The 27,548-nt window shown below is 35.4% G+C and overlaps 1 protein-coding gene across 4 annotated transcripts in view; it reads left to right on the forward strand.

Annotated features, from left to right (window-relative positions):
* The window catches only part of STS (steroid sulfatase), a 107,261-nt gene that overhangs the window by 48,114 nt on the left and 31,599 nt on the right, over positions 1-27,548 (forward strand). For all 4 annotated transcript variants that reach the window (XM_066545337.1, XM_066545341.1, XM_066545338.1 and 1 more), the window contains exon 8: positions 18,848-18,985. In XM_066545337.1, the coding sequence (XP_066401434.1) occupies positions 18,848-18,985 (138 nt within the window). The remainder of the gene's footprint in view (positions 1-18,847; positions 18,986-27,548) is intronic.

Genomic DNA, 27,548 nt, shown 5'->3' on the forward strand with positions numbered 1-27,548 from the left:
ATTTCATGTTTGTGACTTGTTAAACCAATACTGAAGATTATGATTACAATCCATGTCAAAAATCCAAAATACAAAGCCTCTTGATAAACTTTGGGACCATGTATGTCTATTGCTTTTTCATACTGATGTGTGTATAACAGAATTCAATGTTGAAAGCATTCAGTTATAATGTCACTGCATGTGACATGCCTTAGAGAATTTTTCTCTGGCTAATAACATTAATTTTCTTTCAATGTAGGCTAAGCACCTTATTAATGCTATTAATTATAATTCATATGAGAGCAGATGAAATAATCTTACAGTCTAAAAATGGAAAAAGAAATGATGAATGAATCAATGAATGCACTATCATCCTTTTCTTCCTTCCTCTATTCCCTTCTTTCATTCCTTCATCCTGATTGAGTATAGGAAGAAAAATGGATATGCTCAGAAATTGTTTTTGATGTAATTGCATTACACTAATTTAATCCAAAACAGATCACTGCAAAGAGTTTTGGAGCCCCCTGTAGACTTGCAAGCTGTGTGAAGACATTAATCCCACACCACTTTTGCAAATGGCTGGTTGTTATTTTGTTAGCAGCAGCTGAACTACATATCAGGTGTTCTTCCTTTGTAGGTCAATCCCAGCTGAAAGGTTTAGATGTAAAAGTCTCAGAAATTGTAGTTTGTCACATCCTAGGTAACTGTAAAGAGGGGGCCTTGTCTGGATGTCTTTGTTAAATGAATGTCCTGAAAGCTGAAAAACCTTAACTGCCTCTCTCCCATGATCTTTTGACCTGTCTTAGGATCAAGTTAATATTACAAGAAAATATTATAAGTCATCTGATATTAGTTATTTAGAAGGAAAGGAAAGGAAAGGAAAGGAAAGGAAAGGAAAGGAAAGGAAAGGAAAGGAAAGGAAAGGAAAAAGGAAAGGGAAAGGAAAAATCCCAAAGCATCTTAAATTTGACTGTTATTTTAAATAAAATAGAATTTTATAGGAAGTGTGTTTTTTGTAGGAATATGTTCCCAGTACCACTGAACAGTGTCCTGAAAAGGGTTATAAGAAAGACTCGAGCTTTTTTTAATAGAAAAACCTGGGAGAGCTGGGACTGAAGCCCTACTCAGCCTGCAGAAGAGTATCTTATTGACCTGAAGGAAGAGTGTAAAGAGAATGGGCCCAGGCTCTTCTCATTTGTGCCCAGTGGCGAGAAGAAATGGGCACAAATTGAAACATGTGAGGTTTCCTCTGAACATCAGGGAAAACTTTTTTACTCTGAGGATGATCACATGCTAACCCAGGTTGCCATTGGGGTGGTGAAGTCTGGAGATGGTCCAGGGCTCCAAGTCACCCTGTTTAAGGAGCAAGCTTGGGCAAGGTAGCCTCCAGAGGTCCCTTCCAACATCAGTCATTCTGTGATTCTGTGAGATGCTGGAGAAAACAAAAAAATCTGTTCACTAAAGTCAAATCATATTTGAAACAAAATCAAATACAGCCTTTAAAAGTCAGTGTAGAGAAACAAAGAAACTCTGAAGCAAACAGAAGCAAGATACTGTCATGATACTCTCCTCCTCTGCTGTTCTCTAGTGTGACCCCACCTGGAGCAATGCATCCAGGTCCAGAGGAAAGCCACAGAAATGGTCAGAGGTCTGGAAACATTCTTCTCTGAAGAAAGGCTGGAAGAGCTAAGGTTCTTTACCTTGGGGAGCTGAGATTGTTTAGCCTGGGGAGGGAAAAGGTTCCAGGGTTATTGCTGCCTTTCAATATATAGAGGGGGCCTATAAAAAAGGTGGAGAGGGACTTGCCAATGACTGTATAGACAAGACAAGGGGCAGTTTTAAACTGAAAGAGAACAGGTTTAGGTTAGCTTTTAGAAAGTAATTGTTTGTGATGAGGGCAGTGAGACACTGGACCAAGTGGCCCAGAGAAGCTGTGGGTCTCAGATCACTGGCAGTATTCAGGTTCAGGTTGTACAGGGCTTGGAGTAATGTGGTAGGGAGATTGGACTGTATGATCTTTGAAGGTCCCTTCCAATACAAGCCATTTTTTGATTCTCCATTACTATAGTGATTGACAAGTTTTGAGGATGCTAAAGACATCTTAAGTAGATTTTCCTTACAAGGAAATATTATCCCATATTTTTTTTTTAAGTAAAAGTAACTATGCAATTAAACCGTAGGTATCTGAAGAAATTGAACCTCACATGAGGAACATTTATGAACTTGTTGAAGCATTTGCAATACTCTGCAACATAACTCTCTGGGGTGACATATAGCCTGCACTGAAATGCAGCATGACAGATGTAAAGCATACTTTCTTCACTGAGGAAGGACAGCTGGGGTATAATCTAGTAGGACTATCTGAAAGTCAGACCACTTTTCAACTGTTTTTTTATTATTATTCCACTGCTATCTTTATTAAGAATTTTCTATAAATACATATCTTCACAAAGCACTTTCAAAGACGAAGAGAAAGGCAGAAGCTCCACCAAGCCAACACCAGACTTTTGTGAAAAACATCTAATTTACTTATTCCCTAATGAGATTTCCTAGTGTTATAAAAGAGATTATATCAGTAATATGATATGTGCAGGATTAAGCTGTGGTTCCTAAAGTTGATTCCACCCAATTGTGAGATGATGAAAACTAAATTCTTACATACCTTTATCTGATAAATTTTTGCATGATTAAATAGTTAATATGCTAAGTATGTGAACTTGATCACATCCTTTCCTTTAATCTTTATTCTGTTCTGGAATGATGTAAATGAAAGGTCTAAGAGAAAACCATTCCAATTTAATATAAACTATTTTTAATGACCCCTGTGGCATCTTTCTCTCTTTTTAGTAATAGATGTAACACCAAGTAAATGAAAATAATGGTTTCAGACACAAAACAAAAGTTACTTTGGAAAATGTAATATATTTAGGATACAGAAAACTGAACTATGCCCAAAAGACTCATAAGAATTCTTGCTCTGTTGAAAGTAACATAGTCTAATGCATTCACAAAGCAAAGAGAAAAAAGGGTAATTTTTTTTCACTTTTAAAATTCATTGTTTTAAACTTACAATCCTTTAAACTCTTAAAGTTGACTTATTATTTTTAATTACAAACTAATTAAAATTTAATTTTAATAATTATTTCAGGCTATTCTGGCCTGAACTTACATTCTTAGGGGTTGGATGTTTGGGGTTTTGTGGGGGTTTTGTGGGCTTTTTTAATGTTCTTTCAAATACTGTACAGTAACTACCTTCCTTCTGGTAAACAGCATAGTATTATTAAATTTTATCAGAAATCAATATTTCTTCTTTTACATAAAATTGTTAGTGGTTGTTATTTTGAATTCTCATGTCTCTGAATCACTTTGCAATGTTTGTATACTTTGAACCTTTATTTAAAAACCTCTTCTATAAGGGACAACCTAAAAATGTATCACAAATCTTCTGAGAATTCTGAATTGTATTAAAAATCAAAATAAACATTATTAATAATATGAGAAGAAAAATATGGACAAATTCCTATTGCTTTGAGAAAAAAAATGAATGAGCTATCCTTTTTTTTTCCCCGAGAAAAAATCCTGCACACCAAGATAAGCCTAATTTATCATGGCTTTTCACCTCATGTAGTCATTTGTAACAGTGCAACATCGATTAAAAAGATAAGCAAAACAGAATGATGCCACATGATCAGAAGCAGCAGATAAGCACTGATCTTATCCAGCTACTGTGAATGTGACATAATGTTGGCTGAGCCTCAAAACCAAAAAATAGAATTAAAAATCTGGAGATGGATGCCTAATGCTAATAGTGCATTCCTTGACCCTGCTTTTCTGAATACATACTGGTGTACATCTCAAATCTGTAAGGTTTAATATTAGGCTGGATTTCTTATCATAAAAGATGTTCAGCCAGCACCCTGAGGAAGAAGGTATTCAGCCAATACAGGTACTCTGTGACTAGGATAGAATTTTCCCACCCTGTCTTGCTGATCTGCTCTTATCCAAGCATTAAGAGACTGTTTTCTCTGGTAAGACAGTAGTTAAGCTCTTGAAGCACATTCACTCTTTAGGTCACATCTGGGAAAATTGTCAGTGTGGGTGCAGATTAAAAACATTTGTGGTTCTGCCTTTTATGATATGGATGTGTTCCAGTTAAAATCTGCTCTAAAACCCAAACCCATTTCATAAGTCACTAAGCACCAATGACTTTCAGTCACTACTGAATGGGACCAAATTTAAGAGGTGACTAGGTGATGAAGGACTCCTGTTTCCACTATGATAAGACTCCTGATATACCTAATCCTCTTTAAGTATAGTTTCTTTTTATATATCACATCTTTTTATACAGCAAAGCTCCTTCTCAGAACACTATTTACAAGATTACAAGGCACATCTTAAGTCACCATTTCTGTAGCACTTTTTAATCAGTCATGTTCAAATAATGTCTTAGTACTCCATGATGGAAAAATTGAGTGTAATGTAGTTTGTGGTAATAGTGCTGTGTGGTTCAAAATTTGCTGCCAGCTGCTTAAGAGGTTTCATTTGCATCTGATACTGCAGAAGTTAAATTGTCAGAACAACGTGTGCTAGGGCACTGTGCATTTTTCTTTACAAAAATGTAATCATGTAATGTTCAAAAATGTAAAGGCTTTCTGTTAATTATGAAGCTCTTAAAATTCGGTCTATTGCAAAAACAGTGACTTGACATCTAATGTTTTGTTAGATCAAAATGCTGTAATTGGTGAAAGAAAATTTGCATTACTCTTAGACAAGTTAATTTCTATTAGTAAGAGAAAGCTCAAAGCCTCTTTTAGATAAACTAGAAATAAGAATCCTGATGACTCCAAGCAATGATAAATCCAGGTAAGGAGGATAGGAAGTTCTCTAATGAAATGCGCAACCAACCTTTTGTTTCACCTTTGCCTCTGAAGTTTAATTTTACAAATTAATGGTATGGTTGGATTTTGCTCCTAACTTAAGGTGGGTAGGGAAAACCATTATCAGTGAGATTAAGAACACAGCAAGATTAAGAACAATTCATAACAATTAAGAGCACAGATTTAAGCCAAAATTGACCTGCAGGACTTCAAGTCAATATGGACAAAGGTCTGAGTATGAATATTCAGATAAAAGTTGCAATAAGGAAACAAAATGGGGCTAACTTTATTCAAATTGTAGATAATCTCCAAAATACAGATTGGAAAAACAGTTTTAAGGAAGCTGCTAAAGGTTTTGCTCATTGAGGGCCTTTGCATAGCAACCTTTTTTAGCACAGATACTGTGAAGCTTTAAAAAAAATTACATTTGCACTGTGCTAGAAAAACTCCACAGGAATTTAGTAAGACAGTCATCCAGAGCAAGGGATCAGGATGACAGACTTTACTCACTTTGGTGGAAGTGTTACTGTTGTCAGCCTTAACCTTCAGCTCTAAATTAGGAATATGACTTTTGCCATCCTTTTTCTTCAGTAGTTGGACACTGAAAGCATATCTGTATAGGTATTTATGGAGCTTGTTATCATGGTTTTATAAAGAATGTGACTATACTAGAGAAGGAGAAGGATGTTGCTGGTGGTAGTTGCATGTCTGTGAAAGAAGCCTTGACATGAAACTAAGGAACAAAGAGACTGAAAATGTCAAGGATTTTTAATCTGTGTGTTAAAACTTTCTTATTCATGCCTCTTCCTTGTACCTTCAGACAGTTCTGTAGTGGATTACCCAGTACCTTACCATAGCTGATACAGCCCATAAATGCATACAAATATGCAGAAGGCATAAGTGAAGATTGTAACATTATGAAGTCAAGTACTCAAAGATAGAAAAAAATCATTCTTCCTATGCTTGTGTCTCGTGGTACAGTTTTCTAACATATGTTTACATGCCATTTCTTTTCCCATTGGAATCCTATCTCCTTATCAGAGTGCCTTCTTAATGAGCAGCTTCTCAACAGTAGGTGTATTCCTTATTGTTAAATATGAGTTCTAATGTTTTATTTAACACATGCTATTGAAGTTCTGTTTTGAAGACAGATACTTTGACATGTCTCATCTCTTCTGTGTCAGTATTTTGCTGCAGTGTATTACAGATTTGCAAATAAGGATTTTCACAAAGCCTTTGTAAGATAGGGGAATCTCATTAATCTGTTTCCCAGAAGAAAAACTGAGACACAGAGATGATGTTCAGTTTTAACTCCTGAGATATAACTTTGTTGCTAGTTACCCACTAATCCACATCTGGATCTATAGTAAAGCATTAGGACTTTAATTCAGTTGGCATGGGATTTGGGAAGGAGAAAAGTAATTTTTTTCACGGTCTTGATCCATGTTGGAGGCTGGAAATGGTTAGAATGTGCACCTGGACTCAGGAACTCATGTTTTCTTCTGGTCCTGAGGACTAAATAGTCCTTTTTAAGGATAATTAAATATCTTTTTCAATATATGAACTATAATGATATGAACAGTTTCTGTGATGACTCAGGGAATAACTTCCAGCCTTTTACCATTTTTTCATACCTGGCTGCATATCAATTAGCTGTAGAAAAAACCCTAAAACTCATCATGTGCATTTCAGTTTCAGTGATGATATTGAGAATACTATAGATTCTTTTAAAATAATATACAATGGCTTTTTTGAAGAGAGATATGAAACTTTTTCATGCTTTTTTGGAAATGTATGTTAATTTTTTGAGACTGTGCTGCTTAAAAAAGGTGATCTAATTCAGAGTGAAAGCAGTAATCATACAATAAAGCTTATGACAATATTGATTCTGTATTCTTCATCAACAGACTGGTTCCAATTAGTGAATTTTCATGCAGAATTTCATACTGTTGAATCACAAGGTTTAAATTCCAGGTGGTAATAAGCTCTTATTGATGAGGTTTATAGGACTGGGTTTTTATTGACTCTGGCTGGTAATCTTTCAATGGTACATTTGACTTAGTGCTAAAACAACCACACTATATAATAGGCTGGGTGGTAATACTGCTAAAGATCATTATTTTTATAAAAACAGTTGCTTATATTGCATTAAAGAAAGATTTTTATTGCTTTATGTATAATAACAAAATATAATAATGAGATAAATAATAAATTTTTTAGGGCTAGGAAAAGCAGTAGAGTAATGATGCAGTGATTAGTGAAAGGCAGTCTGGTAAAATGGTAATTTTGCTCTGGAGCTTTTCCCCTAACCACTTGATTGTATAAAAAGGCATTTCTATTTCAATTTAAGATGCTGTTTAAGAAAAACTGAAACTGATTCTTTATTTTTCTTTTCTATCATTCTTTTTTAATACTGATGTTTGTGGGGCAAGGGTTCGTAGTGTACTCAGGGTACTAGTTTGAACTCTTTCTTTTTGTTTTTGCTTTCTTTTGACTTTGTATACACACTTCTATTTTTAAATCATTCTCTCTCCCTACCCATGAAACTTTGTTTATAACATTTCCTCATGAAGAGCGTATTTCAGTAACCCTGAGAAGACTGAACTGATTTTGTATTACAGTAGTAAGCTCAATATCCAAAGGAACACCTGACCCCTAAGGGCTAAGTTGCTTACTTGGGATGAGCAAAAAAAGACTCCATGATAATCAAATTCTTGCCTTAGACCAGCATGAAGTTATATTCTACAGCTTTAGTGGATCTTGCAGCCTTATGATTCCACAAGAGGGGAGGCAGAGCACCCTTCTCTCCCTTACCTCCTTTTTTTCTAACCAGCTTCCAGAGAAAATAGAAAGAAGGAGAAAGAGAGGAAGAAGAGAGGAGTCTTCCTTTTTCAGCAAGTGTCCTTTTAGCAAACTACTGGATGGACTCGTCTATAATGTCACACTTACACTGCCTACAATTAAGTATGACTAACTTAGGTCCTTCAGTTTACATGGTTTTATAGTACTGCTGCCATTTCACTGTTGTGAAGGTAAAGGATTTTGGGTCTTTAGGCTCTTTTATCTCAGTGGTTGAGATAGTTGTGGGTTAGAAATCAAATTTACTTTCATTTCTTAATCAGACTTGCATCAAAAAACAAAGCAGGAAACAAGAAATAATAAAAATGTATTATTTATATTAATACAAATGTATTATTTGCATTTTAATCCTAAAGAAAAGAATGGCCTAGCCCAAAAAAAGCAGTACAAACTTTGTCTTCCCATGAATCCAAAGATAACTTAATGCCAGATGTTTGAAAGAAATTAATAGTTCGGGATGCCTCATTATTTCTAGTAAAGTCAAGAAAGATACTAGTTGTGCTAATGTGAAAAGTATAGCCAATATAGAGTATTTCAGTGTATAGTGTATCACTGTGTAAAAGGTAGCAAAGTGCTTCTAATCCAGAGTTCCCTTGATTTTGACATCACAAAATCACAGAGCATACATTAAGCAAGAAATAAATTAATACATATTTTTATTTGCTTATAATTCAAACACATATAATTTATCCTTTCCATTTGCCAGATTAAAAATTGGACATGAGCCAACAGTGTGAATTTGCAGCCCAGAAAGCCAGCTATGTCCTGGGCTGCATCTAAAGCAGTGTGGCCAGCAGGATGAGGGTGGTGAATCTGCCCCACTGCTCTGCACTTGCTAGATCCTACCTGGAGTGCTGCATCCAGCTCTGGGGTCCTCAGCACAGGAAAGGTGGGGGCCTCTCAGGACTGGCCTAGAGGAGATTGGTGAAGATGAGCAGAGGGCTGGAGGAGCTCTCCTGTGAAGACAGACTGAGAGAGCTGGGCTGAGAGAGAGCCTGGAGAAGAGAAAGCTCTAGGGAGAATAATATTTAAAGGAAAATAAATTATAAGAAAGACTTGATACCAGTACTTGTAGTGATAGGGCAAGGGACAAAAGTTTTAAACAGCAAAATGGTAGATTTAAATTGGACATTGGGAAGAAATATTGGACAAGGAGGGTGGTAAGACATGGAACAGGTTGTCCAGAAAAGTTGTGAATGCTACATCATTGGAAGTGTTCAAAGCCAGATTTTAAGTAACCTGATCTAGTGACAGATGTCCCTTCCTAAGGCAGGGAGGTTGGACTAGATGGTCTTTGAAGGCCCGTTCCAAACCAACATCAGGACAGAGTGAAACACAATGTACCCAGCACATCCTACAGAACAATGTTTGAACACCTAGCAGGGTGTTTATGAGCAAAGTGCTGCTATGATGGCTTTTTTTATCAGCATTTTTTTAAGAGGCACAAAATTGGCATTTGTCCTTAAAAAAAAAAAAAAAGCCTAAAACCTTTCTACAGGACATATCCTAAATATTTTGCCTATTTAGAGCTGAAGTAGTCAAGCTCCATATCCTCAATTTCTCAGTCCAACTTTTGTGTGATTCTGCTGCAGTTTGCCAATCTTGTGCAATAACCCCCAGGTGCGGCTTGTAAAAAAATAGGTAGCCTAGTTAAAGGGAGCTTTGAGGACTTTCTTGGCAAAAAATACTAGACAATAATATCACATTTACCTCTCAGAATGTAAACTGGTTTTTGATGAGACATTTAATTACTTCCCTGGTTATATATTAACTTTAGGAATTCATGGTAAAATAGTTGAAAATAACTGTTTTAAAAAAGGGGAACTGGTATATTAAATATATCATCAGGAAATGAATGTAAATACTCTATCCTACTGTTACCATATTTACTTATTGAATCTTGGTAGTAATAGTCAGTTCCTGTGTATAGCCAGCCATACTTTTCCAGTGCCTTCTAGAGCAGAAATTTATTTGCTGGATTGTACTTACTTCTCTCTGCATGTGGTACTGAAACACCAGTGTGTTACAGAGCTATTCATGTGAAATGTGAAGATCCCAAACATTTCCTGTTGAAAGACATCTGTTTATATACAAATTCTTAAATTTGATTTTATAAGTTCAGAAATTATTAGTTTATTTTAAAAATACATTAATAGGGAGGAACTAACCCTCTACTTGCCTGTCTATCCATAGGAATAGTGCTATTCCCATAAGCAACAAATGTGCTGCCTGGGGTCTTCAAGTGGTTATTTGCCATCTGTTCTTTGCAGAGTTTACCTTGGCAATAACTCCTCTCTTCCCCAAATAGTGTCTAATTACAGTTAGACTAATTTTTTCCATGTATCTATGTAAATATTTCAGCTGATCTGTGGTGTTTTTGTCAATAATCCTTCCTCATTTCACATTTAGCCTTCAGATTTATCCTAAAAAACACATCTCACTGTCATCCTTACATGCAAGGCAGAACCCTTTCAGAATTTTGACTTCACACAGGAAAAATATAATTGTCCATTTTTGTAACTTCTCATTACAAACAAAAGGACACATGGCATTCACAGTGTTAAACCTTGGCAAACTCAGATTAATTATCACTTAATTATCATTAATTTCACATGTAACATACTCATTTTTGTTTTATTATTATATGAGTGAAAATCAGAGAAAAGGCAAAGAAAGGAGCCTAATGGTCTCAGGGCCCTCTCTGATCTCATGACTCCACCATGTCTTAGGGGCGTCAAACACATCTTGGTCTAAGCAGAGTCCTCAAGTATTTCCAAACCAATTTAAAACAAGAATGGCATATTTTTCTTTCCAGGCCTCAGACCAGAAAAAGGCAGATTTTCTTCCTCATAGGCATCTGCTGTGCTACTGAATACTACTCTGAAACTTCAACAAAAACTCTTTTTGAATAGGCTGTGAATATTTTTCAAGAGCACTTAGATGAATTAAGGAATCAAAGTGCCATTTCATGAGATAGTGAGTAATGTTTTTGAGCTAGTAATCTATCATCAGTGAGGATGACCTGAAAAATGATTTGCCTTCCCTTCAGACAGGATCCTCTGGAATGGAAGTCGGCATAAATATGTCATGTTTAACACACATACATATACCAGGGGGAAAAGGTGCCAAATCATAATTTGTGTCTCTCAGTATATTTATTTGTATCTTTTTTCTAAATTCTGAATGTCATCTAGAGAAGACAGAGTAGAGTCTACATCATTAGTGGAAAAGTCCCTTGAGACAATTTTCATAGTCAGGTTTGCTTTCTTATTGGTAGTAACAGTGTCTATACAGAGATTCATTATCAAGTAACATGTTTTGGAGATGGTGATTTCACAGTAGGCTTTGAGTGTCTAATAGCACTTAGGCACAAAAGTTAGAGAAGTAGGTGAATTAACAAATGTGCATGGTGATCCTCGTGTCAAGGAGAAAAAAATGTGTATTGGGAGTGAATTAATGCACACCTACTTTCATGTTAGATTAGATTTGCACAATTAAAATCAGAAAACCAGGAAATTAAATTTATTGAGATTTCATGATGAATATCATTCACTCTTGATAAAACTCCTCTTAACTGTATGGCATGTAATTTATAGCAAGTCTTTAAAACCTGCTTCCAAATTCAGCAAAGATTAAAAAAATTTGGCTGCTGAAAGATGATAAATGTTTATGCTCTAATGTCAGCCAGTTTTTTACAGTTTGAATTTTACTTAATAAAAATGAAATAAACAACTCCAAATGCTTTGAAGTTTTCTAGAAAAGTGCAGAGGATTTAAATGGGGTGTTAATTTTTTTCCCTGCTTTACATTCTTCATAATTCTTCATACATTAATCTGGCAAAATGTTGTCATTATGCATTTGGTTCTAGGACCGTATACATATTCAGTTTAAAACTTAGTCTGATATTAGTAAATGTTTAAACCTTTGAAGACATAGGGAAGAGTTTCTTTTATCACTCCCCATTTATGCAATCAATCACAATCAGCATATATTGGAATGGTCAAATACCTGAAGCCTTAAATTCACCTGACAGTCTAATTCAAAATTGAACAGTACCCCTCAGCTGTCACTGCAGTTTGCCAAGGTCACACCTAAAGAAATCCCTTTCATAATTTGGAAGAGAACATGGGAGACCTCAAAGTGGGAAATGAGGCAATGTCTTTTTCATTATTCATCTTAGTTGTATGTGTGAAATGGCATCTTAGATATGTGCAGAATGAAGGTGCAAATTTACCCAAAAAGTTATCACAGCTGTCATGCAAAATGAAAATGCAGTGGACCCTCCTAAAATTGTATGACCATTTCTCATATTTTAGCATTTTAAGCAGGCTAAAAATCAAGATTACTTTAGAAATACATTGACTTATGTTCAACAGATGTAAGGTCTAAAAGTGAATTTCAAGCAATGCATTTATTAGCTAATTTAAATACTAATAAGGAAATAGCTACTGATTAGTTATACTTTTTGACCTGTAATAATCCATCATTAGTGCTGCAGTACAGGAAGCTTTTCCATCCTGCATGGTCTCTATTGCTGCTATACTTACAGGTCTTCAGACACTAAACTGTGCTTCATTATGCTCATGTATTTATACATATCTAAAATATCATTCCAACTTTCATACTTAAAAAATAATTTGAACTTATATGCATACGAAAAATAAGAGCTGTGGTACTCATCTCTAGGAAAAACCTTATGCATAAGTCAAAATTTGGTTGATTTATTCAAAGCTGCTAAGAAGTGTGCGTACCTAATCTGCTGTGCACTGTGCTGAAAATTTATCCTGAGGGTCTGAAAGACACATTATACTTATAAAACTGTATAAACAGTCACAAGTGATTTGGAAGTTTACAGCTACATGGCAGTCCAAATCCAAACAAAAAGCAAGTTCACACTGATAGCTGAGCTGACCACACCAAAGCTGCCTTGTTCTCTGATTAAAAGACTGCCCTTTTCTGAGCGCTTCTGCTTATTTACTTGTCTCACTCTGAGTCTAGAGGAATCTAACAGAGAACTGTTGTTCTACAGACTATCTGGACCTAAGAACTTCTTACTTGATTTCTAGTGGGAGTTAGTTACATCTGGGGCAATTGCCTTACTTTACTTCATTTTGAAAAGAATTGAGAATTTTTGGGGCCACATCCTTAAGATAGGTGAGCTGCATATGAAAATCCATACTTTGTGCTTTGTGTACACTGTATGTAAATCCCACTTTCAATGTATCTACAGCATATACAGCTGGAGCTGGATTGTGCCTGCTCTAGACTTCCATTGGAGGATTCCTCAATCCTACAATGTTTAAAATTGCCGACAGTGGCAGGTCTGAACTGTCTTCTGAGCTGGAAAAAGACAGCCAGCATACCAGAAGACACTAGAAATCCACTTCAGCTCTACTGTGGTCCCTGACTGAATGCCCATTAGTAGTGTGAGTGCCTCAGTTGCATTCCCAGGATTTGGCCTTGAAATAAGACTTTGAAAGAAATCCAGGTCCCAAAATCCAAGAGGGCTTTGCTATGGAAACATAAATATGTTAACTGCCCATGATTGGATTTACTGTAAATATGCATTCCTGTTACAAATCAAAACACTAATATAGATGTATTTTTTCAGAACCAGATGCTACTTTTTGGCAGAATTTCCTGTTGACATTGAAGATCCCACTAACCTATCATAGCAGGAGCTTAGCACATTTGAGACTCCAGCTATGTACTTTTGGAGAAGATTTTGTCGTATGGATTGTTTCCATTGTGTAACTTTAGAAATAGTAGTGCAGTGGTGCTGATTCAAGGCTTTATACTGAATGTGCACTCTACTTTCTTTCTGCAGGAAGAACCTTATACCTTTTGTGATTAGTTATGCATCTATTTTCTGGTCTAGTCAGAGTTGTACTACCTAGTATTCACTCTCACCTTTGAGGTTCATATGCTGATGTCCTCCTTATGGGAATCAGTTGTCTTCGAAGGTGGATATGTTCTGTTGCCTGGCTAGATAATGTGCCATAGCACATTCTAATGCTTTGTCCCAGAATTTCCACTCTGCACTGGTTGTGTTGTAGTTCTGAATGTTAAACAAGTTGTGTGTAGAGTTTATGTACTGTTCATCATATGTGCAGCCACTTCTTGTGTTGCTTGCAATGGTTTTATTATTTTTCATCTTTACCTCAAGTGTTGTACTCAATGACTAGGTCTGAAAGTGATAATTACTTCCCCACTGCAGAGACAAGCTGATTTACATATTTATCAAAGGAAACTGGATGGCTCTGAGCATACTATGGGAACATTTGCATATTTATAACCTGAAATGTACAAAAGCTAAAATTAAAATAGGGGTGTCTTGATCTTAGTTATAAGTTTGTTTTAATACAAAGGTTTTAGTCAGTAGATTTTGTAATCAGATCAGTACATTAAAGTGAAGAAACTTTTCTTCATCACAGAAAATCAACATAGAGATTAAAGTGATTGTTAGCTTGTGAATGATGATATGCAGAAGCTGCAACATTAAGTTTTCATAAGGTGAAAATCTTAGCCTTTGAGCCCTGAAGAGATGATTAACTGTGGCAAAACCTTAAACTGCTGTAGCAGAAAGGGGCTCCCAAGAGGTTTACTATGTGGTAAACCTATGGGTATATAGTTGAAAGGCATCAATATATTTTCTGGGGGAAATGTGGGCTTCCAAATACTTATGCATGTAGCATTAATTTTTAGGATTTTATGCATTTATTCAAAGGCTTGCCACTCACAGAGGTGAATGCCTGGAGCTGACTGTAAGTTGTGATTCTGGCTAATGATGCTATTCAAAACCAAACATGAGCAGCAGTAGCAAATTCTAAACAGCAAAAAAAACCAATAAAACACCAACACAATCAAATTGCCTCTTCTAGGCAGTGATGTGATGGCTTATTTTCCCAGTCTGATCTATTGGAATCTTTGTTCAATAATTGTCTCAGTCTTGCTGTAAATTTCTGGATACAAGAGAGGCATGTGAAAGTTTACTGGAGTTGGAAAATAGTGTTACATTATTAGGAATTTCCTTTACTGTCAGCTGTCTCTTCCTGAGACAGATCCTTAACCCTCCTTCTGAAACATGTTTTTTCTTTGAATCTGGCAGACTGCTTTAAAGCTTTCATCACAAGTAGAAGCTATTTTTTCTAATGCCTAGATTACACAGAGGTATTCTATTTCCTCTAGCTTCTTATTCACAATTTCAGCAATACTCTAAATTATTTTGTATTAATACAAATAATATTTCTTTCCCATTGACTTGAAATGTCAGTAAACTAATTTTTGAATAAAATGCATTTGTTCATATGCTTGCTTGACTAAATACTTTTCCAAATCAGTAGCAAGTTTGTAAACACATTATTTTTTTTCAGTGTTTGTACCTTGTTTACAAATGAATAGTGATTTTTTATAAACCCTATCTCTTCTTGTAGATGCATACATTAGGAGCTTTACATGAGTCAAAACTCAGTAATTATGGTCATCATTAGCAAGGCTGGTTCAGCTACCATTCAGGCTGTGCTGGAGAACTTGAAAAGCGGCATGGCGCTGTGTTTCCTTCTGAAGAACAGAGTCAATTGCTCTTCTCTCTTTCACATGGCTATCACTCCACTGAAATTGGCATTTTCATATTCAGAATGAAACAATTCTTTATAATTTTACACAGCTTGAAACAAGAATGGAGAGTAGAATACAGAGAGCACTCCTCAGTATATTTCACAAGAAGTTTAATTTAAATTTTGGAACACTGATGTACTAATTAAAACAAGTAACATCTTAACACAGCCCTCAATCTGTTTTGTATCTTAAAATATATAAATGGAAGCAAAATATCCAATGATCTAACACCTTTGTCTGCTACAATGCTAGTCACCTACATTGCAGAATACATTCCTATAATGGCAGTGGTAGGAGTAGCTTGATCTGAAATTCTAGTTGCTAAATAGCTGCAGAAATTATGGAGCTCCATCAGCTAGATTGACTTGGATATGTTGTCTTTCCAAATATGTTCTGTTCAAATCAGAAAAAAAATAACTGGTACCATCCACACAGATCAGTACAGCAGTTAATTTTTCAGAATGTGACTTTTGAGCAAGGTATTTTAATTTAAAGTCTTTCTTGTGTTAACGGGAGTCACATCATTCAAATACACTTAAATTTGTCTTATCTCCTGGTAACACACACTTTGCTGTTTATTTACAATTTTCATTCTAGTAGGTGCTAGTGTTCAGGATCAAAATAGAAATGGAAGGTTTGCTTATGAGTGTGTTGTGACTGCCATACTCTGGCAATACTGTTTTTTGAATTACCACTATTAGTCCATCTGTACTGAAAAATGTTGCTGCTAAGATACATTGTCATTTTAGCATTTGTTAGTTAAACCTTATGTAGGCAATCCTCTGTGTTTCAAAATCCTTTTGAAGGAAATGGAAGTTTTACCATTGAGTTTAACAATGGATGAGAATTTCTATGCATTTTATATGGCTGGGTTTTTTTCTAAAATGGGACATGTTTGAGTGTCAGTATTTAATATTTTTTTCAGAGAAAGACTAGTTACTCAACCTCATTAAAAATCTTTATAATGTCTTACATTTAATTTTAATACTAATTTTTAATTTTAAGTTTAATTATTTGTGATAGTGAGACAATTTTCATTGCTTCTCATGTCTTCCCAAATTAGTTGGGAAATCAAAGTGGTCATTATTGAATGATTGCCAATGCCTTTGATCACCAGAGATCATGTTATATACTGAGTGCCAGTCTCTCTTTATTTTTATTTTGGTTTATATACAAGATTAATTTGAAAGCTCAATTTCATCATGAACATGAGGTCTGTAAAAAAAATATTGCTGGGCACATCACTGCACATATATTTCTTTGCACAATACTATTTATTGTCATTGTATCATAAAATCATAACTTGATGTAGGTTGGAAGGGAACTCTGAAGGTCATGTGGCTGAATACCTACATATAATTTACTAATTTATCTTTGTACTCTACATTTTTATCATCATTGACACATTTCCAAGAGATATTGTAATCACTTAACAAGAACATTCTCCAAACAGCTCCAGAAGCCAATGGGAAATTGCCTCGTTCTTTTCTGGCACTAAGTCCATCCACCTCATGCAGCAAGCGCATGGCTTGTCAGAAGGATCTGTGTGATTTTCCCTCAACCCACCAGCTTTAAAATGTCAGCCTTTGTAACAGATTTTCTCAGCTCTGTTGGGAAATTTCAACTCCCACGAGGCTTCAAAATTTACATAAACAAATTCTCCTACTCTTACATTTCTTCTTTGCTCCTACTTTACAAACAAGACCAACAGGTATTTACTTAAATTTAGCAGCTGATGTTCCTTTATTCTTGACCCAGTCATTTGAAAAATTATGACAGTCAACCATTTTAAAAAGACAGTTTTAAAATGATATAGCATTAAGAGGCAACTAGAAATAGTAGCAATAAAGTAAGGTAATTATTCCTTATCCAGAAAAAGAGCATAGCAGCAGAAACAGTGATCTGAAAACCATTTAGAAGGCTCTGTATTTCAAAGTTCTTATCCTCTTTGACACAATAATTGGGCATCAGATGATGAATTAATTCTTAGTGGTCAGGTTAGCAAATCAAAATTAACATTCAAATTGGACCATTCTTGGATGCTTAAGTAAAAGAATAAAGATAAAATAGTTGTGAAGACAGAATTATCTTTATATGTTCTGAGATCCCTAAAGGACAGGTTCATTGTCAGGCTGATGTGAAGAATTAAATTCTTAAGCTTTGGTGATTTTCCAGGACCAATAATTTTAGATTCCTAATCAGTATAAAACCCACTGGAGCAAGTTACAAAGAGAAGCTTCACTTTCATTCATACAGAAACACACTTTAAAGAATTCAGTCTAAATAGGTTTCAGTGCAATTTATATAACTGCAAGCCCCTCCACAGTGCCAAAGTAGTGTGAAGAGCCCTTTGTGAAAATGAAACATGAGCCTGTGGTGCCTAAGAGGTACAAGACATATCCCTGTGGGTATTTCTTTTAAATGTGTGCACCTGGGTGTGTTTATTACCTTGCATATTTTGAGTTTAGTTGATGTTTTTCCGTATGTTGAGATATTAAGGGCTAATTATTAGGTTTGATAATGAAAACACATACTTTAAAGGTGTGACATGCATTCTCTTACTTTTTTTTTTTGTCTTACTCTAACACTAGCACTGAGATTTTTGCCATGCTGCCTCTATGGGTTGCTAGGCAGCAAGGCTTTACCCCCAAACTGCGAGATCTACTCTGCGTGCTGAGACTCTTTCCTCAGTGTTACTAAATATCCTCAGTGGCTTGAATCTTCTTGCTAAGAGATTTCCTTGATTGAGAGCAACTGCTTCCAAAAGTCACTTGCTCTCTGTGGATTAGCCCTTTTCTCTGATGTGCACAAATCCTCTCATACTGTACTTCAAGAAACCCTGCAGCAACTGAGTCATGGTCCTGATTGCTACAAGCCCTGTTGGTTGTGCCCTAGTATGCTGCATGTGCCTATTGCTGAGTATAAGAGAGTTTATGTGAAAAGTGGTCTCAAAAAGGCAAAGGGACACAAATATTTATATGTGCCAAGGCTAATGAAAAAGTCATTTAGTCTCTAGCATCTAGAGGAAGGCAACAAGGCTGATGAAGGGCTTGGAACACAAGCCCTGTGAAGAATGGCTAGGGCAGCTGGGGATGTTTAGCCTGGAAAACAGGAGACACAGGGGTGACCTCATCACTCTCTACAACTCCCTGAAAGGTGGTTTTAGTCAGGTGGGCGTGGGTCTCTTTTTCCAGGAAACAGCTGACAGAACGAGAGGACACAGTCTTAAGCTGTGCCAGGGCAGGTTTTGGTTAGATGTCAGAAAAAAATTTTCACTGAAAGAATGATTGGGCACTGGAATTGTCTGGCCAGGGAGATGGTGGAATCACCATCCTTGGACGTGTTTTATAAACAGACTGGACATGGTACTCAGGGCCATGGTTTAGTTGATTAGGAAGTGTTTGGTTAGGTCATAGGTTGGACTTGATGATCTCAAAGGTCTTTTCCAACCTAGTTCATTCTGTGGTTCTTAAAGCTGTCCTTTGTTTCTTTTTTTTTTTTTTTTTTTCTCCTAGGGCAAGTTCTCGATGTGCTGGAGAAGCATAATCTGAATGACAAAACTCTTGTATACTTTACGTCTGACCAAGGGGCTCATGTTGAAGAAATCTCCAGTGCTGGAGAAGTCCATGGAGGATACAATGGCATATATAAAGGTGAATATTCTCTGTTCTTGAAAAATGCAAGAAAAAGCATCTCCTTGGGTTTGCACCAAAACTGTAATGTACTATGTGGCCCAGGTCAAAATCTTTGATCTATTTGAAATAAAGTAAGAATGTTTGCTTTTTATTCTTTTTAATGAAATTCAATTAGTCTTCTTGTTTCTTTATGAGAGATTAATTTCTTTTCATTCTTTCACTAGGTAGAGGCTGTGTAATTTGTTTTCCACTCATATTTCAGGGGTCAAGATCAAAGAAATCCAGCAATCTCATAGTAGTTGAGCCTGGAAGGTATCTCCCAAGGTCTGCAGTCCCAGCCCCTGCAGAGCAGGGTCAGCTGTAGCACATTGCTCAGGATTGTATCCAGTCAAGTTATGAAAATGATGGAACTTCATAGCCTCCTTGGGCAACTTGGGCAAATCTCTAGTATTTGATCACACTCACCATAAAAAAAACCTTTTTCTTATGTTTAAATGGAGTTTTCTGTGGTTTAGTTTGTGCCCATTGCCTCTTGTCCTGTCATTGGCTCCCCACTGAAAAGAGTCTATCTCTGTCCTCTTTACTCATATAAATCCATGTAATCCCTACCAATGGATAAGATCCTGGTAAGCATTTTCTTCTCCAGGATGAACATCTCTCTCAGCCTCTCCTCATATACTGAATGCTCCAGTTGCTTCACCTTCATTCAAACTCGTTCCAGTATGCCCATGTACCTTGTACTGGGGAGTTCTGCACTTGGACCCAGTGCTCTAGGTACATCTCACCAGTGCTGAGCAGAGAGCAGGACTGGCTGGAAGAGTTCTTCCTAATGCAGCGCAGAGTGATGTTGTCTTTCATTGCCAGAAGGGCACATTGCTGCCTCACGTTCAGCTGGTTGCTCCTTAGAACCTTCCAGTCCCTCTCTGCAGAGCTGCTTTCCAGCCAGTTACTCCCCAGCCTTTGCTTTGCTAGAGGTTGCTGCTGTGAAGATTCAGGACTTGATATTTCCTTTGCTGAACTTAACGGGGTTTCTTTTGGTCCATTTCTCCAAGCCTATCAAAGTCTCTTTGAAAGCTAACACAATCTTCCACTCTTGCCAGATTTATATCAAGTGCAAAACTTCAAAAAGCAAAAAATTCAGACATATAAAGTAAGGTTTTCAAGCAGGAGGACCCCACAGTTTTTAGTCAGTAGGTATCTGTCTGAGAAATGACCCTTACATTTTAAGAGAGCTTCAAAGAAAATGGTACACAAGAAAAACAAGGAATGCCAAAGTGATGATGTCTATCAGATGGGTCCCCGTGGGCTAACACCAGAGTGAAATGTATCTTGAATGTTAGCACATAGGCCTTGCATAGTGATTTAAGTAATTAAGGAACCATATGGTTACATATCTGTAGCCGTAGGCTCAGCCTGAGGTGTTTTAGAAGCTCTAAAAAATATTTGCCTTCTATAGTGCCAGACATAAGGTACAGGATAAATTATAAGGAAGGAAAAAATACACTTGGGAATATGTCTTCTTGAAGAACTTTGATTAAATGGAGTCTTTCTCTCAGCCTTGCAAAATTTTTTATTCATACTTACAGTGCGGAGAAAAACTTGAAATATATCTTACCTGTATTAAGAAAAAAATCTGATGGATAGGTTTAGTTGGGTAGTAATGGGGCTTCTTTTTAAAAAGAAGGAAAAATTGTGTAGTTTGCAATTAACACCTCTGCTGTGCTGACAAATGGGTTAGAAAATAATCATAATGTAAGAAACAAAATTATTATTTGATAAGAAACATTCTTAATAAAATAAAAAGAAGTTAAAAGACCCATGCCATTAGTTGAATATATTTTTAACATTTTAAAATACAATTAATTCTGCTTTACATTCCACTTCCTCCATCTCAAAATCAGTCCTTAATTTAACACGTATATTATGTGTCATTTTCAGAAGGACTGAGGTAAAAATTATCAATTAATTGCATAACTAGCAATTTTCATACATAGGAATTTATTAATATTAAAAGTCATGTGTGGTGAAAAGCATCTGTAGATATTTGTCAGAGTTAATGAGAAACAGACCTGTGAAGCCCCAAGACTAGCAATGTGCCTAAAAACGCAGGACAATCTTGATGCTGCTTGTGCTTATGTGTCCACACACCAGGAATTTCCTTTATTTGGTGTGTAGTTTAAAAACCTGTGAGAGACGCACATACTTTCTCTCTCCCTGTCTCAGCTAGTCAATCTGCACTACTTATCTTTTTGTCTCTTGGTGCTGTATGAATGCAAACATGAATCAAGGCACTTAACCCTCTTGTCAGAGCTGGAAAAATATACTCATCAATAATTGGTTCTGCCCTAAAATCAAAAGCTCTTAAGCGATCTCCGCAATTCTAACTCACTAATTTCTCTTGATACCCAGCCAAATAAGCACCAATAATAAAATTTAAGAGGGGGTTGGATAGTTAAGCTAGTGCTGCAAAACACAATGCAAAAAGGGGAAATTGCTGTTTGAAGGTTTTATTACTCTGGATCCTAACTACAGAACAGTCCACCAAAAATTTGGATAGTTAGAAACCAGAACTAACCAATTGCTGTCATACACAGTCTGGTTTATTTCTGCAGTATTCCTTTTTAGAAGACATTATATAGTAATACTGAAGTGATGGATCTGATGGTTGGTTATCAGGATCTGTGTAGTAAATAAAATCCCTAAGAAGATCCTAATCCTAGACAGTATGACCTTGGTTTAAGATGTGAATCCAGACAATTTAGATTCTACAAAGATTCTTAACATTAATTATATAAATTTTTATCATGTAAAGATGAATTCCCACTTTGAGTCTTTCTAAAATCTGAGCATAACCTCTATCACTTATCCATGAGAGCACAGTGCTTTCATTTACTATTATGAAATGGGACAGTTGCAAATTTCATGGAACATCTTGAAGTTTAATAACATGTTCTCACTAATATAGCATAAAGGAGGGGAAATTTTAAATTTTTCATAACTTAGATTTGTTTTGTATACTTTTACTATGGCTCTTGGCAGTGGCCAAATTCAGAAAATAATTGTCTCTTCCATCTCTCTTATGATTTTTAATTGTTGAGTTTTTACTCATCCCTAATTTCTTGTTATTTTCCTGTGTGAATTACTTCACTTTCAAAACTGAAGAAAATATACTAAAACAGTCAGGGGCTTAACACAGTGTAGCTTCAAGGTACCTTACTATTGTTTTTTGGGTATTTTTGCAAAGGGTCACAGACTGTTCTCTCTTTTTGTTTCCTCTTTTTGTTTTCTAGTCAGAATTTGATTCATAGAAATTCTTTGTCTCCTAAGCCATGATTAATGTTCCAGTAACTTTTCCTGAAGGTCTTTGTCAAAGATCTTTCTAAGGTTTAAATCTAGATACAGATTCTAAAACAAAAAATAGTGGCTATTTTAGTAAGAATTTCTTCGCAACTGAAGGACTTCATACCTGAACCATGAAGTACTCCTGGGATTTGTACAAGACACTATTAATATTTTAATTAAATTAAAAATAATAACAATTTAATTAATACATTAATAGTAACAATTTTATATTGAAATATGGAAATTAATAGGTGTAACTGAAGTATCTTATTAAAATTTTCTATGTAGTTTTTCCAGCTTTTTTTTTTCCAGTTCTGTAATATTTGTCTGTTGAAAGTCAGACACTAGAACATTAAGGTATTGCTTGTATATATGATTTCCAGGATACCTGCACTGACTTCTCCTTAGGTGTTTTTCACTTTCTGCCTCACTGGAGCATGTCCATTTGATGTAGTCACCATAGCTTTCCTTTAGGAGCAGAAATAAGGTTAGTTTTTCCAAATACTTTGGATTTGTACTTTCAAATAAGATGAGCAGAATAAATAAATGAAGAGAATTTCCTCTATATTAACAAGATGTGCAAGGTGACTGATTTAAAGGAAGCCAATATATTCTTCTTTGGTACTCTGAGATTTTGAATCGAAATATTTTGTTGTAATTTCTATTTAGTTTCTTAGTAATTTCTTGAATTAGCCTTAGTGTGCTATCATATATATAAATACATAATTTATATCAATAAACAATGAAGGCAATAAAAACTTTTCTCTACACTTTTTCTCACCATAGTATTTCACTGGCACATATACAGACAGTACATGTCCTCCCTCGCTGTCACTTGTTGACATCTTTCCCACTTTGTCACATACTGGATTTTCTGTTTAATCTCCTTACATCTTACTGTCTTTTGGTTATGTACATTTTGCCTGTACCTCAGATCTGCATCAGAAACAGTTTTTCTTTGTACTTATGGAGCACTTAGGACAATACAGACACTTGGCTACTGTCATGCTGCCATAGTGGGTCAGAAGTGGGTGCAGAGTAGGTCTGTTGATAATGGAAGTGAAGCTAAACACTGATAAAGTCAAACTGTGTGAACAACATTCATTTTAAGTGTTTTATGCCTTAGAAATAGGTATAATCATAGTTATTTTTTAATATCCATAAAAAACAATAATGTCTCATAAGGACTTAGGCCCTGATTTGTATTTTAAAATCTGCTACAGATCTGTGAGATCAAAACAAGAAATTAATATCTATTTTTTTTTTAAATGTATTACTGTAGAACAAATATATATATACTGCAGTGATAAGTTAGTTCAGCAGGGTTTCTTGAGGCTGTTAGTAAATCTCTTCCTTTCTCTAAGCCACAGAGAAATCAAGCTGACAATTACTTTGACCCCAGGAATCATGCTATGGCATATCTAGTGATATTTGTTGGAGTTTACTTTTCACTTGAAAGAAAGCAGTAGTTGACTTTTTTCAAATGTACTGTATTTTTATAGTCTCTCTGAAGTGATCCAGATTTTCAAATAATCAACCCATCTTTTAATTTTGACTGAAATAAAAATTATCCTCAGAGATCATTTTGTTTGATTGAAGGAAATGTTAGATGAAAACGTCCAAATGAGACATGTCTATTCCATTCACCTGTACAAGAATAGCTCAGATTAATATAAAAAAAAAACAAAAACAGTACAAGAAACAAGATAAAAATCAGTAAGAGTAAACTTGTCATTGAAAATAAATTTTTGTTCAACTAATTTATGAAGTAAGCAATAGTAACCAGTCTTGATTGTTCATATTTGTGGCATTAAGTCCAGTAGAGATGGGTGGAATAATAAATGTTGTGTTTATAATTCAAGAGAATAAATTGGGTTTGGAAGCTTTGTTTTTAGAAGAATATATGAAGGAAAGTGTAGTGTGGTTATAATCCAGGTGATTTAAGAAAGTTGTTTCAAATAGTCTTCATCATTCATCATTCATAATGTTAATGGTGATTTACTGCCACGTTCCCCTTTATACATCATCCTTTGTAGAGCTCTATTGCCAGAGTTAGGTAATAGCAGTCAATTTAAACCAGAGGGGGAAAAAAATATATATTCTGTTAGCTAAGATTTGAAATGAGGTTAAAATGGAAATTTGACATCATGTTGTGGATGACTGCAGAGAGTTATGTCTGTATTTTGCCTGCTCCTGCAGATTTTTCAGGAAAGGTGAATGCAGGCTATTGTTCAATGTAACACTGAAAGGTGCAACTACTCAGAAAGCATAAATGGCGAAGCAGGAAAATACAGCCTCATGTGTTTTGTGCTGCTTTAAAAACATTTTTAAAAGACTTTAAGAGAACAAAAATAACAAAAAGGTAAGTTGTCTAGATTTTGCAAGGCATACAGGCTACTAGGTTTCAGTCTTTTCTCTGTTTCAATGTTGTCAAGTCTGAGCAAAACACAAAACTAATGAGCCATGTCATTAAATATCAAGAGATTTTGTTTCACAATAATGATATTTTCTGGATTTTTAAAAATTTTATTTTATTAGCCATTTAGATGTTTCTATGTTTCAAGCATCAGTAGTAAAACCTTGATTTTTTTTAAGGGAAAAAGAATGCAGATATCTTGAACAGAGTTTAACAGCTAGAGTTTTAAAGATGATAAATGTCCAGGGATTTGTAATCATGTAATGGCATTAAGCACCTGCAGTCACTAAGCACAATTCTAATAAAAATGAACACCATGTAAGCAGAGATAATAGAAGACGGTCTTCTGCAATGACCTGTAATTCCTGCCCTGATTCCCTGTTATTCCCAGTCTCCAGAGATGTGAAAAAAAAATTATGCTCCAATTAGCCTTTTGAAAGGAAAACAGCAGTCACTTCTTCATAGATGTAAGTAAGGAGAAAGCCCTGCTGTGGAATCCATTTTGCTTTTTCTACCTTACAGCAGGGCATCAGAGTTTGTGTAGTGTTCCTTTGTACTTGGGTAATGTGCAATTTTTCTGTTCTTTTCTGCTGATTCAAGAAAATTGTACTGTGAACCTAAGAGCTGTGAAAGTGACCCAATATCTAAGTTTTAAGAATTGCAACATGTGTGAGAATCAGATTTACCACTTTGAAATTTCTGTCTTCAGAATATACAGGAGACAACAGTGTAACAAGACTTTATTTAAACATCCAGTCCAGTAAAACAAGTCTTTATTTAAATATCCATCTAGTCTCTTACTTGGTTCAGACAGGCATACAGAAATAGAAGGAACATCATAACTAAAGCTATCAAAGATATAGATCAACTCTTAGTGTTGTCTGTCTGTTGGTACCCTTCAGCCATAAAGCTGCTTTTGTGTATACACAGAATTAGGATCTGGCTCATGAACTAAATCATCTCCCTGGTGTATCTGTTCACTAAAAGTATGTTCATTTGAGGATATCTGTAATTTGAAGGCCTTATGCAGGATTTTCAATGTATCATAGCTCAGTCAGGTTATTAATCTTTCCTGTTGTGTAACACCTAATTCCCACCAAGCTTTGAAAAGCATAATGGCTGTTGTACAGGGGTAGAGTCATCTTTTCTACAGGAGATAGACACAAGATATTGACATCTACACTGGTCTTGGCCCAACAACATGAACAAGCAATCAGCATACTTTTGGGTGAACATTTTCTTTGGGTGACAGGTGTTCTATGTCCCACCAAATAGCACTTTTTGAATTTAAATCTACATTTTCTTTAGAGTTGTGTTTTAAAAATAATATTTTACTAGAATTTAAACATAAATAGGACATGCATCTCATTCTTGAGTAGGTAGCCACACACTTCATTGTGAGAATGAAATTACATTTAACTCAGCAATGACAGTAAACTTTTAAGAGTGTTCTGGAAGACAGACAATCCAGTATAGATCTGATCTTGGCCCCATAAAAAAAAAACTTAAGCAAATATTGTTGCTTGACATAAGGCTGAATATTAAAAAGTTGTAACTTTTCTGATGTCAGACTAGATATGTCCCTTACTATTCAATATTATGAGTTCTGATAAAGCCTGTGAAAAAAAATTAAGCAAAAATGTGGTATAATAAGGAATCATGAGCTAATGGTCCTTCAGTTACAAGAAAAGAAAAAGGTAAATTTATACAAAAAAGAGTTGTCTGTCTTGAAGTTAGTACTTACCTTTACAAAGAGTGAAAATCCTGTAGAAAACCAGGTAGATTCTGAACCCCCTTTGCTGAAATGGAAAGGATCATCAAGAAGTCAATAAAATAGACAGCATGTATAACAAGGCCTGGGGTCAATACCAAAAGTATTGACATCTATGAGGTGTTTTGGGTGTTTAAGATGCTGAGGAAGCAGAACTTTTGAAATACTTTGTTGTAATAATTTTTCTTTTTGTTGTTGTTGTTTGTTTTGTTTGGGTTTTTTGTTTGTTTTGGTTTGGTTTTTTTTTTTTTTTTTTTTAACTTGAAAAAGAGAGATACAGGAAAAAAATAGTCCTGTAGTAGTTTGGCCTGACCCATCAATTGCTATTTGGTTCATTTAATGGCAGAAGTCCAACCAATACCTTTCTGTTTTTCCAGACGTATTAATTGTATAAAATCTCAGTTCATTTCCAAATGGTCCTGACTGTGTTTAACCATATTCAAAACCCATCTGCTTAACAGAGGTTTCTTTTTCAAGTGATATATTAATTTCAAAGGTCATCCTGAAGTGTTCTGCATAGTCACAACTGTGTAGGACATCGGTAATAGCATTTGTGATTCCTCTTCATACAGAGCCAGGTCAGGTCAATTATTTATTCAGTAATGGTGAACATGGTCTCAGAGAATAAACCCATTGCCCTTCTACAAAAGATGTTGGGAGGACTCAGCAGTGATGGATCTTGTAGAAACAGTAAATGACTGCAAGTCACTGTTGAATGCAATCAGTTGATAGTGCATTTGATGCAACTGTGTTGGTTTAGAACTTTACAGCATCCTGAAAGGTACCATCACTGAAGTGAATTTCTTTATAATGCATTGAATTGGAGAATTAAGTAACATACTTAAATTAGTACTTTCTTTATATAAAGTCATTAAGCACCATTTTTAATAAAAAGTCATGTACCTTCTCTGGATTCAAAAAGAGTATAGCTCTTTTTTTATTTTTGGATTCCTGTGTTTTGGTTATAGGTTCACATATCTATAGGCTACACAATCTAGGCCTATATGAAGATTCCAGTGAAATGTTCTTTAATCTCTACAACTACTTTTTTT

The sequence above is a fragment of the Molothrus aeneus genome, chromosome 2 (genome assembly GCF_037042795.1).
Source record: "Molothrus aeneus isolate 106 chromosome 2, BPBGC_Maene_1.0, whole genome shotgun sequence".
NCBI classification, from domain to species: Eukaryota; Metazoa; Chordata; class Aves; order Passeriformes; family Icteridae; genus Molothrus; species Molothrus aeneus.